This window comes from Nipponia nippon, unplaced genomic scaffold, assembly GCF_047370975.1.
Source record: "Nipponia nippon isolate SJK-2023a ecotype South Korea unplaced genomic scaffold, ASM4737097v1 scaffold_13, whole genome shotgun sequence".
Taxonomy (NCBI): domain Eukaryota; kingdom Metazoa; phylum Chordata; class Aves; order Pelecaniformes; family Threskiornithidae; genus Nipponia; species Nipponia nippon.
The window spans coordinates 5,584,423-5,601,652 of NW_028262324.1; the positions used below are offsets into that span (position 1 = coordinate 5,584,423).

Below are 17,230 nucleotides of genomic sequence, written 5' to 3' on the forward strand. Positions count from 1 at the left end.
CAGGCAACGGTACGAATTCCGTTCTTTTCAATACACCAGAAAAGCCGTACCTCAGAAATCTACACCTCTGAAAGCATCCTCTAAGCACCATCAGTGTAGCTGCTGTTCAGCCATCGTTATATAATTCGACTAAGTTTAGTGCGTTAGTCTGGTCAACTGTGCCCTTTCCTTTCCATGCCAAATCCTAACCACAACACGTTGGCTAAGCTTGCCTAGACAGGAGAGAACCAATTACCCACCTCCAGCCTTTGGACTTGATTTAATTTTAACAGCAAGCTCTGCAAAGTTCTTTCAGTAGTTCCGGGCTTGACAGGCAACTTTCTGGCCGGAGCTATACAGACAGGCAAACCTGCTGGCTGGAGTCACGGCTTCTTTGGCCAAGCAGGTCATATATTTATGGGAACATATGTTCCCATATCTTTATGGGAAACATCATGAGAATCCTTTATAGACACATTTTAGTTGACTGGTGATCAGTCACAGTGCCTACCTGAAGACGAAACCGGTCCTTGTCCCTCTCTGAAACCATACTCCGCAGGATAGCTATTTCTTCCCTCAGGGTCTCACTGGCCATTTCACTCTTGGTAAGGGCAAGAGTCAGTGCTCGTGCCTTCTCTTTCCATTTGTCTTCTCCGCTTTCATTCTGCTTCAAAATAGCAATCACGCGCTCCAGTTCTTCCCCCTTTGCTTTTCTCTCATCTTCCAATTGTTGCGTTAGCTCCTTCTGCCTTTTCAAGAGACAGCCTCTCTCCTGGAGACCTTTCCTCTTCTCCGCTTCCTCTCCCTCCCATTTTTGGAGCTTCTGTAGGGGGTCCCCTCCATCCTTCCATCGCAAAGCTGATGTTAATTCTTGCAGGAGTTGACTCTGCCTCCTAAGCTCTTCTTCTCTCCCTGTCAGGCTCTTCTCCAAATACCCGACTCTCTCTCTCTGGTACTTGATCTCTTCATCCTTCTTTGACAGAGTCTGCTGAACATGCTGGAGATCTTCCCGAAGACCTCTTATTTCCTCTTCTAACTCTTTTTGCTCACCTTGAGCCTTGGTCTCTCGTTCCCTCTCAGGCAAGGCTTCTTCCAGGAGCTTCTCTTGCTCGCTGTGGTGTCTAACCTCTTCATTCTTCTTGGTTAGCCTAAGCTGGAGATTCTGCAAGGTCTTCAGGTCTTCTTCTTGGCGCTGGAGTTTTTGCAGAAGAGTTTCATTGTCTTCACCTCTCTTCCTCACCACTTCCTCAAGCAGTTTCACTTGCTTCTGGCACGATGCTAGTGCTACTTTCATGCTTTCTTCACGAAGCTGGAACGTGTTCATTTGCTCTGTCTGCCTGAGGAACTCCAAATGGTTCTTCTTCACTGTTTGGCTCATCTTCTCTAGATCCTGCTGTAGACTCTTGGCCTGCTTGCCTTCTAACTCCTTCTGCGCTTGAAGGTCCTGGACGTGCTCTTGCAAAGACGCTACCTCTTGATCTCTAGCTTCTAGAGAAGATTCAGCATATTCTAGTTTTTGCAGTATGGCTTTAGTCTGCATCGCTGCCTCCTCCTTTTGCTGTTGAAGCTTAGAGATAGCCTCCTCCAGAACCTCTATCTTTTCTTCTCTTTCTTTCAGAGTCCGTTTTGTTGCTTGAAGATTTGTTTGCTCAGCTTCATGCTCTTCCTCCTTTTCCTTGCATGCCTCATGTTGCTTTCTAAGGGATAACATTTCTTGCTCTTGTTCCTTTAGTGCCACTTGAAGATGCTGCAGAGTTTCCTTCTGCCGTTCAGAGTCTTGTTCTTGTTTTTGGAAGGTCTCAATCACTTCCTTCTGAGATTCAATCACAAAATCCTTTTCTTCCAGTATTGCCTTAGTGTATTCTAAGTCTCTACGTAAGACGTTCATCCGTTCCTCTGTTTTCTCCTCATAGTTCCGTGTTTCTTGCTTTTGCATATCTATGAGTCTGTCCTTTTCTTTTAAGGTTTCTAAGGTCTGCTCCAGTTGGTCACGGACAGCCCTTAACTGCATTTCCATGACTTCTTCAGCTTCCTGCATTTGCTTTTGTTGTGACTCGAGCTCTTGATCTTTTTTAGATAAAGAAAGTGCCATCTTTTCTACTTTACCATGAAGCTCTTGCAGGTGCCCCTCTTGCTCTTCCTTGTACTGCTGGAAGAGCTTTAACTGATCCCTTTGAGAATCGCACTCACTCTCTCTGACCTTAAGAACTGCCCTCAGGTGTTCAAGGCTTGCGTGCAGAGATTTCACCTCTTCTCTCTCCTTTTCTAGTTCCCGGATCTGCTGAGTCTGAGACATAAGCTCTACGTTTTTCTCCTTCAAGCTTCCTTTCATATGATCAAGATCCATGAGCAGATTTCTCACTTGTGATGCACCGTGTTGTTCTAGAATCATTATTTTCCCCTCCTGGAATTTGATCTCCTGGTCTCTCTCCTCCAGCTCTTTGCTCATCTTGCTCACAGCAGCCCTCTGCATTTCTCGCTGCTTCTCCAGCTCCGATATCAGTTCTTGCTGGGATCTGATCTCCTGGTCTCTCTCCTCCAGCTCTTTGCTCATCTTGCTCACGGCAGCCCTCTGCATTTCTCGCTGCTTCTCCAGCTCCGATATCAGTTCTTGCTGGGATCTGATCTCCTGGTCCCTCTCTTCCAGCTCTTTGCTCATCTTGCTCACAGCAGCCCTCTGCATTTCTCGCTGCTTCTCCAGCTCTGATATCAGTTCTTGCTGGGATCTGATCTCCTGGTCCCTCTCTTCCAGCTCTTTGCTCATCTTGCTCACAGCAGCCCTCTGCATTTCTCGCTGCTTCTCCAGCTCCGATATCAGTTCTTGCTGGGATCTGATCTCCTGGTCCCTCTCTTCCAGCTCCTCTCTTGCTGACAGCAATCCTTTGCTCATCTTGCTGACAGCAATCCTTTGGTTTTTTTCGTGCTTATCCAGAATTCTCATCTGTTCCTGGTGTAACTTGATTTCTCCCTCCCTCTCTGACAGGATGGCAGTCACACGAGTGAGATTCTCCTGCAAAGCTTTTACCTCTGCTGCCTCTTTCTGTAGCATCTGGATTTTCTCCCACTGCGTTTCCAACACCTCATTTTTAATTTTTAAAAGAGACAGTGTAGTTTGGAGTTCTTGTTCAAGGGAGTGATTCATATCTGTTGCTGTATTTGCTCGGGTTTCAGAGGCTGTGACTGAATCCTGAAGAAGTTTGATCTCCCATACCAGTTTTTCTTTAACTGCTTGCAGTCTGTCCCGTTCATGCTGCAAAACAGGGAGGAAAAGATTCAGTAACTCCATCTATATATGTTTGGTTTTCATACTAGGTTTGAACTCCTGCTCCAGTGGCAGTCAAGGGCTGAAGTTTGAGCTTTTAGTAGAAAATTCGAGCTATTCAGTTGGTTTCCCTGTTCAATGCAAGTTTTCTACTGTCACTGAAAAAAGATTTGAGAACTGTACTGTATTTGTCAAACTCTGTCCATAACTGATTTTTGGAGTCATTGTAAATGGAGAAGGAGGAAAATATTGATCATGTAAGAACAGCTGCACTGGCTCACATGTCTAGGCTAGTATCCTGTACGTAACAGTGCCTCCAAGTGCATACCCAGGGAAGAAAGCCTAAGAGTGGGGTAGACTTCCATGATACCTCCCCTTCCCAACCCCAGCACTGTTCCATCTTGTGAGAACTTTCACAAGTCTCCTCCTGACCCCATATAGACCTGCTGTGTTTACAACGCCCTTTGTCAAGGAGTTCTCTGCTCTGCTGTAAGTATAGCACCTCCTGTCACTTGCTTGCAGCACGGCTCTCACTACCTTCATCAGACGGCTGTTGCTCCTCTCTTGGAAAAGAGAGTGAACAACCGCTGCCCCTCTCCCTCTGCTTCTCAGGATGTTGTAGACCTTTCCTGCGCCACTCTTTAGGTTGCGTCTTTCCTAGCTTACTCAGCTACTCCCACCTTTCTTTTTGCCATTCTCTGAACCTCTTCTGGCTCTAGTGAGTTCTTTTGGGGAGGAGCTGCCAGCACTGCAGCCAGGATTTACAGTCCAGACTAAGCATGATTTAGGCAGTGGCATGACAGTGTTCTCTCTATTAGGAAGGGAAGAGAGACCAACCCAACATTCGATTTACCTTTTTTTTTTTTTTTTTGAGAGCAACCCCAGGATTTCATTTACCTTTTTTTGTTGTTTTTGGACCTCTACTGTGTAGAATTTTCATGGTACCATCCTCTAGAACCCCACTGTCCCCTCTTGAAGGAGTAATGGTCAGATCACAGTCTGTCATTCTATTTCAAATCAGAACTAGTTTTCCCCTCGCAGACACACAAATTTAGCTGGATCAGCACTTTGGTTTCTCAAACGTCTCTATTTTTTCCCCACTGTCTGTTCTCAGATGGGCAATGTTGAACAGCTTTCTGTTATTAGCAAACTTGGTCTTCTCACCCCTTTTTCCATATCCAGATATTTAGACATCTAAATATGGATTTGGACACAAACAATTAGAGACAAGTTTGAAGATTACTTTGACTAAAGCTTCAAGGGCAGAAATCTTCAGGATTGAGGAAAATAAGCACCCTGAATCATAACTGAGTTTTATATGGCTATAGCATCTTTTCCTACTTATTCAGAAGAATGCAACTGGAAAAATTAAACCAAAAAACAAGTTGCTCCTTAGGATTATTAACAGAAGGCCAAAAAATATGTAAGAAATGGCCCTTCGTGGCATCTGCCAGCCTCACCAGGACATCCTTTCTTTGCTTCTCCGTGCTCTCGAGTTTCCTTTCCAAAGACGCCACTTCTTGATGTAGAGTCATAGCTTCCTTCTTTAGAGACTCTTCAGAGGCTGCTAGCTGAGATGTCAACTCTTCCACCTCAAGTAGAACAATAACAAAGCAGTCAAAGACTACAGCTTGTCACTGTTAGCCCTACATATACGGTGAAGAAAGGGAAAGAACAACTTTAAAGTTCACCCTATCATGAGAGTACCAGATTCACAATGGATACAGCTGACTTGTTTAAAAATCGAAGTGGGTCACCATATTCCTCTGAAAAACCACCTTAAAAAACAAGGCTAGCAGTAAGAGGCCAGCAGAAATCCATTCTGATGATTGCTGGCAAACAGCCAAAAGGACTAGCCCCTCTGTGCAGGGCAGCAGCTGAGATTCAGCTGACCAGTAAGTCTGCTTCAGACCAGCTGAGAGAGGCCACAGTCTGATGGCAGTCAGAGGGATTACCCCATCAGCCTGCTCTGCAATGGAAAGGCAAGAAGGGGAGAGACCACCTGTTTGATGACGGGAGTTATCTACTGCTGTTTCAGTCACCTGTTTTTGTAGACCATCCCTCTGCTGAAGAAGGATATTCATTTCCTCTTTGATGGTTTTGATTTCTTCTTTGTGCCTATTCTCCACTGCCTTGATCTTACGCTGAGTTTCCTGCAGCTCTGCTTGCAGCTTTTCTGTGATGTTCTGTGAACACAAAGGGAGAGAGCAAGTTACTGGGACCTGCCGTCAGTTTCAGCTTTTTCCTCTTTCTGTCTCAAAATGACATTCCTTCAGCCGCTCCTTTCTGCTTTTCTACCCAGCTCTGCTTCCACTGTCACCCTTCCTCCCTGTTGCTGATCTCTGGAGCTTACCAGGCTCTTCTGTGCTTTCAGTGCCTGCAGTAGTCCTTACCTCCTCAGTCCCTGGACTTACATTTTATTTCCTTGTTACTGCCCTTCACTCTGTTACCTGGCTCTCTCAGTCTCTCCCTCAGCTTATGTCCAATTGCCAACTGCCTGTTCTTTCAACCTGCCCTACTAGTCAGACTTACCTGCCCGTTATCTTGCTGCTCTTTCATCCCCTGCCTGAGCTGCTCTAGCTGCTGGCAGGCTTCTCTTAGCTCTCCTTGAGTTTGGAGTAGCATCTCTAAGAGAGCATCCTTCTCACTCTCCTTTTCTAGCAGGACCTGCACAGAAATAAAGACAAGACGGGCTTAAACTTCCCATACAAAATTTGTGTGGCAAGACCCCAATACTGATGGGCTCAGACATTCTCAGAGGACTATGCTGCTGGTCTCCTAGGTCATTATCTGCCCACTTGGAGACACAGCTTCCTAAGTGAGACTGGCAGTATAAACACAGTCCATCCATGGTCCATCTGTGATTGACATTCCAATAAACTCTTAGTCATCTAACAGGAAAATGTGTGGCATTTCTCAAGTGTCTCATCTTGCTGGTGAGGGTATCCCTTGTCTTCTGCTGTGTCCCATTTGTCTTTCAATAGAGACTTTTGCACCGAGTTAACAGTAGAGAAAATGCAAGGCTGCCAGAGGGCTGAAGCTAGCAGCTCCTTCAGAAAACTCCTGTATGCTAAGAGGGGTTTGGTGAAAATGCCTTCGGTTTTAAGGTATTCTATAGACTTTGGTAAAGTACTGACATTACAGGCACACACTGTCATCTCTGAGCACTGCCCTGTCACTTCAATACCTGTAGACACAGTTGGGGGTACCGTCTGCATAAAGAGGACTTTGGGTAGGACATAAGGAGGACTCTCAGTATATGACAGGGTTGCTTTGGCACAGGAGATCTGGGCACAAAATAGCTTACCAGCAAGTGACTTAAAACACAGCCCAGAAGTCACCTCTGTTTTACTGCTCAGAAATATTTCAGAGGAGTCTTTAAAAAGATTTTTCTTTTGGCAACAATCCTGCTGCACCCCTCCCCGTGCCCCCCAAACAAAAACCCCGTCCTCGTGGGGGTTCAGTCCTACAAACTCTGTTTGGTCCTTAATGGAGTTAAGGCTATAAACACGTATCAATAAACATCAAAAGAGGACCGTTAAGACAACGGTGAAAATACTCTGAGGTAAGTCTTAAAAAAAACCAGAATACAATAGCAGCACAAAAATCTAAAATGAAAGGTGACATTTCTACCTGGCTTCCTATGAGAGGTCTCATTCCTAGTCCCAAAGATAGCCCTGCACACCTTTCACCTCACCAAATTCCATGCAGAAAATATGTAGGGCATGCTCTACACAGCCCGATATCCAGCCACCTCCCACAGCTCTAGCCTTGCAAAAAAACCCAAACAAATTCTCCTTTCACAGTCTTTACTTCTTGCGTGGCATTTTCGACTCTGGTTCGTTCCTCCTCTTGTTGAGCTTGCATGGTAGCAACTTTCTGCTTCATATCTAACAGCTTCTTCTCGTGCTCCCCTTCGGTCTCTGCCTTCTCCTTTTCCCATCTGTCCAGCATCTCCTGCAGCTCTGAATGGTGCCCTTCACGCTCGCTTGCCTGATGAGTAGAGAAAAAGACTTCAAGATGGACTCCCAAACAAGCTCCTCAAAAAAATGTGACGCTTCGTCCCTCCCACAACCCCCCACCTGAACAGTGCACAGTAGTGGCTTTGTGCCCTCCACAAATCACGTCCAATCGAGAAAAGGAGCTGCGACCTTTCCCTCTCTGATGGTCGCCTGTTTCCTAGCACCACTCTCTTCAGGATTTCTCTCGATTCTCAGAGTCTCCATTTTCAAAGCTTACCTCCCTTTTCATCAATGAAAAGGTGCAGGTGGACTGCAGGGTGAGAAAGAGACCAGTACCCTGATGTCCTAGTTACAAGACAGGCCACAAACTGAAGTACCAGGAACAAGGGGCCTGTTCTATGTGCTTCAAGGCCAAATTCAAGCCCATACCTCTGTCAACCATGAAAGCACAGAACGAAAGGAACAAAGTTTCCATGACTGCAGTTCGCAGCAATGTTAGGAGTCTACTTCATGGTAGACAGGAGTCTGGTAAGATCCTACCCCTTTGCTGCCATGCTTTGGGTGGGGACCACGCAACCTTCTGTCGAACTCGTCTTACGCCCACACTGAATCTGTGGCTGCATTTACTGTCCCAGCATCGTCCTGTGGGTCTTCATGTGTCTTCAAGTATGAGCCATTGGCTCTGCTGCCCGGCCTAGCAACATGTGGCCTATGACAGACGACTGCTGCCAGTTCACACGCTCAGGCTATTATTCTTCTAAAGCCAGCCCACAAAGCTTGCTTGAAGAATTCAGAAGTATATTGTTTCCTACCAGGTCTTGCAGGAGCTTGTTTATTTCCACTTCATGATCAGTTTCCTGAAGTTTGAGGGTACTGTTATACTGCTGTTCTGTCCGCAAGAGCTGTTGCGCCATGTTTTCCCATTCCTGCTTCATGAGGGATCTCTCCGCTTCCAGCTCACACTGAAGGCACTTCACTTCCCCTGCAAATGTGACAAATGACAAGATTCAGAGTTTACACAAACAATGGTTCTAACTTTACTGACCTTAAGCCATTTGAATTTCAGTGTAGGAGGGATCTGCTTCTACCTCCTTCACTCCTCAGGAGCACTGTGGACAGAGGGCTGTTTTTATACCACCTTGCCTAGGCAGGGGGATCACCAGAAACAAGGCTCTCACCTTGTATCACCTCCTTGGCCTGCATGACTGCGTGAAGTTGGATTTCAAGCTGACTCCTGCTGATCTCCAGCTGAGATAAACGCTGCTGAGCCTCAAACAGGCTGGATTCCATGGTCTCCTTCACTGACCTGCAAGTTGTGAATACGGAGAGAAATTAGTCTCTTGCTCCCGACACCCACAGGGAGTCTCTCCAGTAAGAAGCCGTCCAAGATCCCTCCACCAGACTATGCAAAATGGGTAGCATGGAAACCTGTATAAAGAAAATACATTGCTACTGTTTAAAATAGCAGTGCAGGCCCCTCCGAGGGAACGTCTAGGGTTTCCTTATGACCTAGCATAACACAGAAAGCCCAGCCAAATTTGATCTCAATAGCCAAACTTTAAATTGCTGTTGTCTGATCTATGACATGCAGGTGGCTGTGCTCACAAAGTCTGTTCCAGCAAGCAAAAGCCCAGTCTCTGCTCACAGCCCTTATCTCATCAGCACTTCCAAGTTCCTCTGCAGGGGGACAGAATAAGAGTATCTCCCTGGCTGACTCGTGGCTTTTTAATACTGTTCATAGTGTAGGTATAGGTAGGTAATTTTCCAAACTCTCTATATTTAAAAGGGACTAAAGAAATACCTCAGATGATACAGTAAAATCTCATGCTTGTAGCAGCATTTGTAAGAAATGAGAACTAGATTTTATCTGAACAAGAACCATCTGACAGGAGAGACAGGTATCCTTCGGTTTAAGCTGTTGGAAGTTCAAGAGAAAAACTTGCTACCTTTATTTAAGTGTTGCTAACTAAGTAGGCAGTAGCCCAAATGACCTGTCATTCTTTAAAAGGGAAGGTGCTGTACTGCAGATGCAAACTGTTACATCCATAGACTTCAAACAACTGGTGCATGTGACACACAGGATTCTGGAATCAGGAGCTGAAGTTACCTCCCTGACCTAACACAGCGTCCTGTGTGCCAGTTTCCTACACTACACAGCACTGCCTCACTCCTACAGGGGTGCAATCAGGGTAACATCCTTCAAGGTAGAGGGGCACCTGAGTGGTACAACAATAAAACCCACAGGAGAAGGATTTCACTACTTTGGTGGACAATGGAGGATATATCTTCAAGAAGGAGAACAAGCACGTATTTCTAATCGTACCAATCTCTGGCAGTCCAAAGTAAATATGCTCCATTTTAAGGACAAATAGAAGTCAGTCTCTAAAACAGAACAGAAAGGATAGAGTCCAAAACTATGACAACAAAAGGCTCTTGAGAACAACATCTGTCACGAATAGTTGCTGATTTTTGGTTATCTATTGCCAAAGGTTCTTCAGAAATCATTTATCCCTTTTTAAAAAAATAATTTATCCCTTAAAAAAAAAAAAAGGAGGAGCTGAATATTTAATAATCTCATATCAGCCCAATAATTGACCAAACATAATTCAGCTGGATCAAATAAGAGAAGCTGGAGCTCAGAAGCAGCAGCAGATCTCGAGAAACACACTGAGTCAAAATGGTGTTTATAAGCCTTGCTAACAACATACTCTGGAGTGGTAAAGCGTAAAAGTCAGGAAGTGTGACAAACTATTTCTAAAACATCATTTGTACAGCTCTGCCACCTCAGCAGGTTTCTAAACAACACCTAAGAGAAGGACAAATATCTCTATACTTTTTTCCTTTTTTTTTTTCTTTTTCTTCCTTTTTTGCCCCTTTTTTCTTTTTTTTTCCTTTTATTTTCCTTTTTTTCCCCTTTTCTTCCCCCTTTTTTTTTTCCTTTTTTTTTTCTTTTTCCTTTTTTTTTTCTTTTTTTTTTTTCATTTTTTTTTTTCTGGAAAAACAGAACTTGTCACAATTAAATCCAGTTGGCAGCCGGTAACAAGTAGCGTTCCCCAGGGCTCAGTATTGGGGCCAGTCCCATTTAATATCTTTACCAATGATCTGGACGACAGGATCCAGTGCGCCCTCAATAAGTTTGCAGACGACACCAAGGTGGCCGGCAGTGTCGATCTGCTGGAGGGTAGGAAGGCTCCACAGAGGGATCTGGACAGGCTGGATCGATGGGCCAAGGCCAACTGTGTGAGGTCAACAAGGCTCAGTGCCGGGTCCTGCACTTGATTCACAACAAGCCCATGCAACACTACAGGCTTGGGGAAGAGTGGCTGGAGAGCTGCCCGGTGGAAAAGGACATGGGGGTGCCGGTCGACAGCTGGCTGAATAGGAGCCAGCAGTGTGCCCAGGTGGCCAAGAAGGCCAATAGCATCCTGGCAGTGCTACGTTAACGGTTGGACTTGATGATCTTAAAGGTCTTTTCCAACCTAAACGATTCTATGATTCTGTGATTCGATCCTAGAAATCTGATACAGCAGAAGCACAGAATCTTCTTCCTTCCCTATGTAACTTCTCCATGATGTCTGTCCCTAAACAGCAGGTGGTAAGGAGTACAGGACCCCGACATGAATGATGGGCAAGAATCCCCGAAGACTGTTGAGAACTCAAAAGACGTTTCCCTGCTGCTGGTGTAACCAACTCTAGGTCCTGCACCACACTTAACAAGAGTTAGCTTAGAAACAGAAGGCCCTCAGGATTTTCAGCATGAGCCTCTAGCTTCACCCTGAATGGCAGTGTCCTACTCACAACGTCCGTATGTAATAGCCTTGAATTCTGAAGAGCCCACGTCCAACTACTTGAGAAGCAAAGATCTACGTTCAAATGCTCAGAACAAGAAACCAAAACCAGAGAGAAGCTTCAGGTTTCCGTAAACGACTGCACGGTTGAAGTATTACTCAATTCAGGGCCAAGTTGGCTTGCTTTGGACTTCACACAGGAAAACGCAAGGGGGCATAAACATGAGCCCAAGGCTCAGGAGAGCTCTGCTAGCTGTAGCTGTCAGAAAAATAACATCCAAAGCATGGTCTAGGGTTTTTTTTCCCCCCCTTGAGATTCTTCCATTTTCTGTCCAGGCAAGGTGAAAACATCTGAAAAGCACACAGGATGCAGTGCAGTAAACCCCCGTGTAATGATTACCACCTTTATAATTACAGACATTAAACCACGTCCTGCCTAGGACATGCCTCCCTGCCTTTACCTGGCCTCTGCCAGCTGCTCTGAAAGGCCTTGTCGGTCCCGCTCCATGGCTGCCAGTCGCACCTCTAGGGCAGCCTTCTCATGCACCAGCAATTCCTTCTCTTTGGACACCTTGGCCAGCGCGTGCCCTTGGCGAGAGGACTCCTGGCGCAACTGCTCCAGACCACTGCTAGCCCACTCTTGCTGGCGGTAAACCTGAAAGCGGGACAAAATACGGTTAGAGTCCTTTCTCTGGAGTTCTGTGCAGAGCCAGCCAGTGCCACTGCAGAATCGGCTAGAGGAGAAAGAGCTCCTGTACTGCGGGCTGAAAGTTTAAGAGCATCTGCTGTATACCGCCCTAATACCCTGGGCTGCCAAAAGGCACTGGCACTGTTAACTTGAAAGGGACGTGTAAGGCCATACTGGGTTGCCTGGGACCAGACAGCTCCTTCACGACAAACATACATACCCCAGGCTATGTGTTTTCATGCAAAAATACTGCATTTTCCAGAACTGCCACCTTGCAAACTAAAATTCTATCAGAATCTATGCCAGTGCTGGACATTTTCAGGAAAGGTTGAGCAAAAGCAACTTTGCTCGCTGAAGAAAGCAAAATGAAACACGTGGTTTCTCCTTCTAGGAAAAACAAAAACAAAAACAAAAACAAAAACAAAAACAAAAACAAAAACAAAAACAAGAACAAAAACAAAAACAAAGAAGAGATCAAAGTGTCACCTGCTTCAGTGTGTAAAGCAGTTGGATGCAATGAGGTGATGCTCGGCAGGGAAACAGCCCTTGCGGTGAGCAGTGGCATTTAGTGGTTTATGAAAGTCTGGCTGATGTGGCCAAAGAGATGGTAGGCTCTGTTTGTACAGTAGTTCATGTCAGCAATACCGTTTACTTGTCTCACACAAAGAAGTTGTCTGATATACCTTGCCGGCATTCAAGTTTGAAGGTTAACTGTGATTTTTTAGCTTTTTTTTCTTCAGTGTAACACCTCTGCTGGATATTTGCCAAACATCCCACCTACTCCAAACCTAAGACTACCTAACAGAGAACAGACCATCGGAAACAAACAATTCTCTCAAAGTTATCCCATAACACTGTACACTATGAAACTGATGTTTAAATGATGACAAACTCCCTGGTCTCCTCCAGTGACGTGATTCTCCCAAGCTCTTTTGCCAGGCTACCAAAATCAGTCAGTCCAGAGTGCAGAGTCTTGTGTGATCACCTCTGTCTCATCTTCTTCCTCAAAGCCGACAGAGGTTCTAGCAATTCATAGAATCACTTAGTCTGGAAGATGACCGAGTCCAACTGTAAACCTAACACTGCCAAGTCCACCACTAAACCATGTCCCTAAGTGCTACGTCCACACGTCCTTTAAATACCTCCGGGGATGGGGATTCACCCCCTTCCCTGGGCAGCCTGTTCCAATGCTTCATAAGCCTTTCAGTGAAGAAATCTTTCCGAATAGCCTATCTGAACCTCCCCTGGCACAACTTGAGGCCGTTTCCTCTCGTCCTATCACTTGCTACTTCGGAAAAGAGACCGACCCCCACCGCGCTACAACCGCCTTTCAGGCAGTTGTAGAGAGCGAGAAGGTCTCCCCTCAGCCTCCTTTTCTCCAGGCTAAACAACCCCAGCTCCCTCAGCCGCTCCTCATAAGACTTGTGCTCTGGACCCTTCACCAGCTTCCTTGCCCTCCTCTGGCCACGCTCCAGCACCTCAATGGCTTTCTTGTAGTGAGGGGCCCAGAACTGAACACAGGATTTGAGGTGCGGCCTCACCAGGGCCAAGTACAGGGGGACGATCACTGCCCTTAGTCCTGCTGGCCACACTGTTTCTGATACAAGCCAGGCTGCTATTGGCCTTCTTGGCCACCTGGGCACGCTGCCGGCTGATATTGAGCCGGGTGTCAACCAGCGCCCCCAGGTCCTTTTCCCCCAGGCAGCTTTCCAGCCACAAAGTTGCCTCTATGTCTTCAAATGCAATTTCAACCATTTCGGCACGTCATTCCCATTCTCAGCAACACGAGACAGCAGACACTGACTTGCAGCTTTGTCCCGCTCTCTAGGCTCAAACCAATGGAGTTCTGAAACTTGCAGACTTCCCAACAAAAAGCATAAATAGAAACATGCAGCCCTGGGTTTTGCCTCAGAAAAAGGATTCAGAGCATCACGGTTTGTTTCTTTTGCCACACGTGAGAGCAGCAGCCCCACTCAGACTCAGGGACAACACAATCGTCTCTTTGCAGCTCATCAAAAGCCAAAAAAGAGGCCAACACAGAGAGGTGGATTAAAAGAATCTGTAGAAGCAGAGAACAACTCGGAGAATTGCAGAACAGCTCTGCAAGCCATCAACACGTTTCCAAAAAGAAGTAAACTAAGCCTTCTGACCTCCAGCACTACCAAGGGTCTCCTTGACAAAAGCACTGCAGGATCCAACAGGTAAGAGCTTCACTGAGCCAAGCAGCCAAATGCCCACCCAGAAGCACCAGGTTTTTGGTCTCACCTGACTGAGTTTCTCTTGGGTTTCTTCCTTCTCCTCTGCCAGTATCGTCAGCTCTACCCGCAGCCCCTCCTGTTGCTCCTCTGCTTTCTTCAGCAGCTGCTCCAGGTGGGCTTTCTCTGCGCAGAGCTCTTCATTTGTTCTTTCACACAAGTTCAGCTTCTCCTGGTCACAGATCTTTGCTCTCTCCATCTCGTCCACTTTACCCGACAGAACTTCATTCTCTTGCTCCAGCTGCAATCACGGAAGCACAGAGGAAGGAAAAGACAGTAAGATTTACCCTGTAGGAGGTTTGCCTTGGACGGAAAAAGGAACAACATTTCCATATTCAGTCAGCCATGCTGCCGGAAGGCAAGAAGTCTGAGAAGAAGCAGCAGCTGGAGACAAACACCTGGCAAGACCTTTGGCAACTCTGCTCACCTGCAGCACAAGTTTGTTCAGTTGCACTTTATCCAATGCGAGGGCTTCGTTGATGCTGCCCACGTTCGCTGCTGCACCACGGAGATCAGCTATTTCAGCAGTCAGCTTATTCTGAGCCCCCGTCAACTCTGCTACCGACTGCTCTGCCTGAAGAGACAAAAGAACAACGTGACAACAAAGGCAGGAAAATCCCTGACTTCAAGCAGCAACTCCACATCCCCTGCGTGTCTCTGACATACTCCCAGTTCAGCGCTCCCAGTAAGCACGTGGGGACTGACCACCCCAAAGAGCCTGCGTGGTCTGACCACCATTTTCCAAGGAGAACAACATTTTCCCCGTCTTCTGCTGCCAGCAACAGCAGCTGCGCTGGTCTTGCTATCACAACTCCCTCTCCCACAAGTGCCACCCAGGAATAAGGTGACCATACCTTCTCCAGTGCCGTGGAAAGCTCCTGTTTCTCTTGCTCCAGCAGATCCCTCTGAAGGTGCGATTCCTCCAGCGCCTCTCTCGCGACTACCAACTCGCTCTGTAACAATGAATGTTTTCCTTCCAGTGCAGCCAAGTCCTTCAGTCTACGAGAAGGGGAAAGACAAACAAGTTTTTAATGTAAAAACATTCTCATTTCCAAAACCAAGGGCCCGTACTGTGTCCCAGATACGGCAGTTTGAATGGTTCACAACAGCTTTCTATTGACACCTAAAGAACGCCGGCATTTCCTGACTAGAGCTGCATCGCTCTTGGTCATTGATGTAGGTGCAACGTGCGTCACTGAGGAAGCAGAACAAGCTTCCAGAAATCACAGAACGTTTCCAAAAAGTTCAGGTACTCTCAACTTAACAGAACTTCCTGCCGGTTAGTTCTCTCTCTCCTTTTTGATACACTCGATACAAGACTTTCCAAAGTTCTTCTTTGGGTAAGGCAGACTTTTTAAGTCCAGATAAACGTTCCCGCAATTACTCTTGCCTTCGGCAGGGAAACGATGAAAGAGCCTGCAGTCTGTTTGGGGAGGAGATGTGTATGAATTTCCAATCCCATAACGACAGGATCACAGGACGATTCAGGCTGGCAAGGACCCCAGCAGGCCTCTAGCCCAATCTCTTTGGCTCAAAGCAGCTGGGGTCAGCTCTGGGATCAGTCTGGGTTGCTCAAGGCTCTAGCCGGTTGGGTCGTCCGGATCTCCAGGGATGGAATCCGCACCACCTCTCTGAGCAACCTGTTCTGCTGCGTGACTGCCTTCACGGTTCAATTTTTTGTTCTCCTTAAATCCAGTCTGAACCTCTCTGGTTTCAGCTTATGCCTGTCCTCAACTACTCCGGTCAGGTAGGATTTGGAATGATTTTTTAAAAGGGTCGTAAAGAAAGTACAAGCAGGCAGCTATGCTGTACGTTAGTAGGTAGCCAGACCTGCCCGCGTGCTCCCTTCACCCTTCTGTGCTACGAACGACGAGCATGCAAAATTCATTCTTTTACGGCGGGCCTCCTGAAGTCCACCCATGCCCACCCCTGCCCAGAGGAAGCTTTAACACTCACAGGAGCTCCTGGTCACGACGCGCTCTCTCCATCGTCTGTTGCTGCTCCGCCTTTTCCCCCTGGGCTGAATCTTCCTTCAGCTGCAATTCAGCGTTACTTTGACGCAGACGCGAGGCTTCTTGCTCCGTTACTTCAAGCTGTTGCTGTAGCTCTTCCCTGGTTTTCTCGAGGTTTGCACAGTCACTGCAGAGACAAAGCTCGGTCAGAAGAATGAAGAGGCCTGAAGAGTCACGGATCCCATTCTCATCATTCCAGGGTGGAGTTGTGGGGAGCACGGTAAGGAAGAACTTGCTCTTGCCCTCACAAGGAAACTGAAGAGGGAAAGAGAAAGGAAGGCGGGCTTTTGCCTTCATTCGGTGAGAAGCAGTGGCTAGGACAGGGCACCCAAAGAACAGAATTCAGAGAAGCAGCACGTCAAGAGGGAGGCGCCTTGTATCCCAACCTCACGCTGAGTCTGCAAGACAGCCTTAGGATTCACAGCAGAGCACGAAAAGCAGGGACAGGAGGATGCTAAAGTGCCAAACGGAGGCATACGCGTGGTAGGGCAGGCGAGTTCTTTGCCCGTAACACCTCTGAAGTCCCGGAACTGGAAGCAGATTGCCTCTAGAAGGCAGGAGAAGGAGGAAACACTCACCTTCTGAGTGCTTCTACCAGAGACCGGAGGTGCTGCAGGTGGCTGCTGGATGTCTTGCATTCCTCCTCCAGTTGCTCGAGCCTTTGCTGCAGGTTCCTGCACTTCTCTTCCTGCTGCCTGTGCTGGTGCTGCAGGAAATGGATGGAGTCCTGCCTGGCAGAAAGCTCTTCTCTTAGGGCCTGCAAGGAATGGGCAGGGGAAGAGCACAAACAAGCAGTAAGGAGCAGGGAAGATGGCTCCAGGTAGCTGGGAGAAGAAACAAGCAGCGACACAGCTCACCTGAAGGCAAAAGCTGTGATGAGGGGGTGGAGATCAAGGAGAGGAAAGCAGAAGAACACAGAGCTGGTGAGACTGGCAAGGCAATACGGTACCAAGAGTGGGAACGCTTGAAAGAAACTGGCTAAACAGGCTAAAGTGAATGGAAGGGTTTCAAGCTAAGTGAGGCATTAGCAGCTGAGCCTGTGGCCAGTGGTGAAGACAAGCAGAAATTCTCACCTGTGTTGCTCCTCGCCTCCTTGCCAGTGCTTCCTGAACCACTACAAAGGCATGCTCTGCATCAAGGGAGCTCAGACAAGAGAGGATGTTGCTAGACTCTGCGTGCCGGGAACTGTCAGTGCAGATAATGCTGACCGTGCTGGCACTGTCATCTAACACCACCTGAAAGCCCACATCAAGCTGTTACTCTTTGCTCCTTCTACTTGGTTTT

General features: G+C 47.1%; 1 protein-coding gene across 10 annotated transcripts in view; it reads right to left on the bottom strand.

The window, feature by feature from the left end:
• LOC148056511 (uncharacterized) overlaps positions 1–17,230 on the bottom strand; it is a 31,410-nt gene that overhangs the window by 7,100 nt on the left and 7,080 nt on the right. For 8 of the 10 annotated variants that reach the window (XR_015702920.1, XM_087749554.1, XM_087749548.1 and 5 more), the window contains exons 9-22: positions 17,020–17,181; positions 16,525–16,703; positions 15,891–16,073; positions 14,789–14,933; positions 14,362–14,508; positions 13,945–14,175; positions 11,453–11,646; positions 8,382–8,509; positions 8,016–8,185; positions 7,055–7,234; positions 5,774–5,908; positions 5,284–5,427; positions 4,702–4,833; positions 491–3,229 (exon numbers count right to left, since the gene is read on the bottom strand). Coding sequence is in view for 9 of the 10 variants with exons in the window: in XM_087749554.1 (XP_087605680.1) it covers positions 491–3,229; positions 4,702–4,833; positions 5,284–5,427; positions 5,774–5,908; positions 7,055–7,234; positions 8,016–8,185; positions 8,382–8,509; positions 11,453–11,646; positions 13,945–14,175; positions 14,362–14,508; positions 14,789–14,933; positions 15,891–16,073; positions 16,525–16,703; positions 17,020–17,181 (4,869 nt within the window). In the remaining variant the exon portion in view is untranslated. The remainder of the gene's footprint in view (positions 1–490; positions 3,230–4,701; positions 4,834–5,283; positions 5,428–5,773; positions 5,909–7,054; positions 7,235–8,015; positions 8,186–8,381; positions 8,510–11,452; positions 11,647–13,944; positions 14,176–14,361; positions 14,509–14,788; positions 14,934–15,890; positions 16,074–16,524; positions 16,704–17,019; positions 17,182–17,230) is intronic. The other 2 variants (XM_087749550.1, XM_087749555.1) reach the window with 1 other exon arrangement.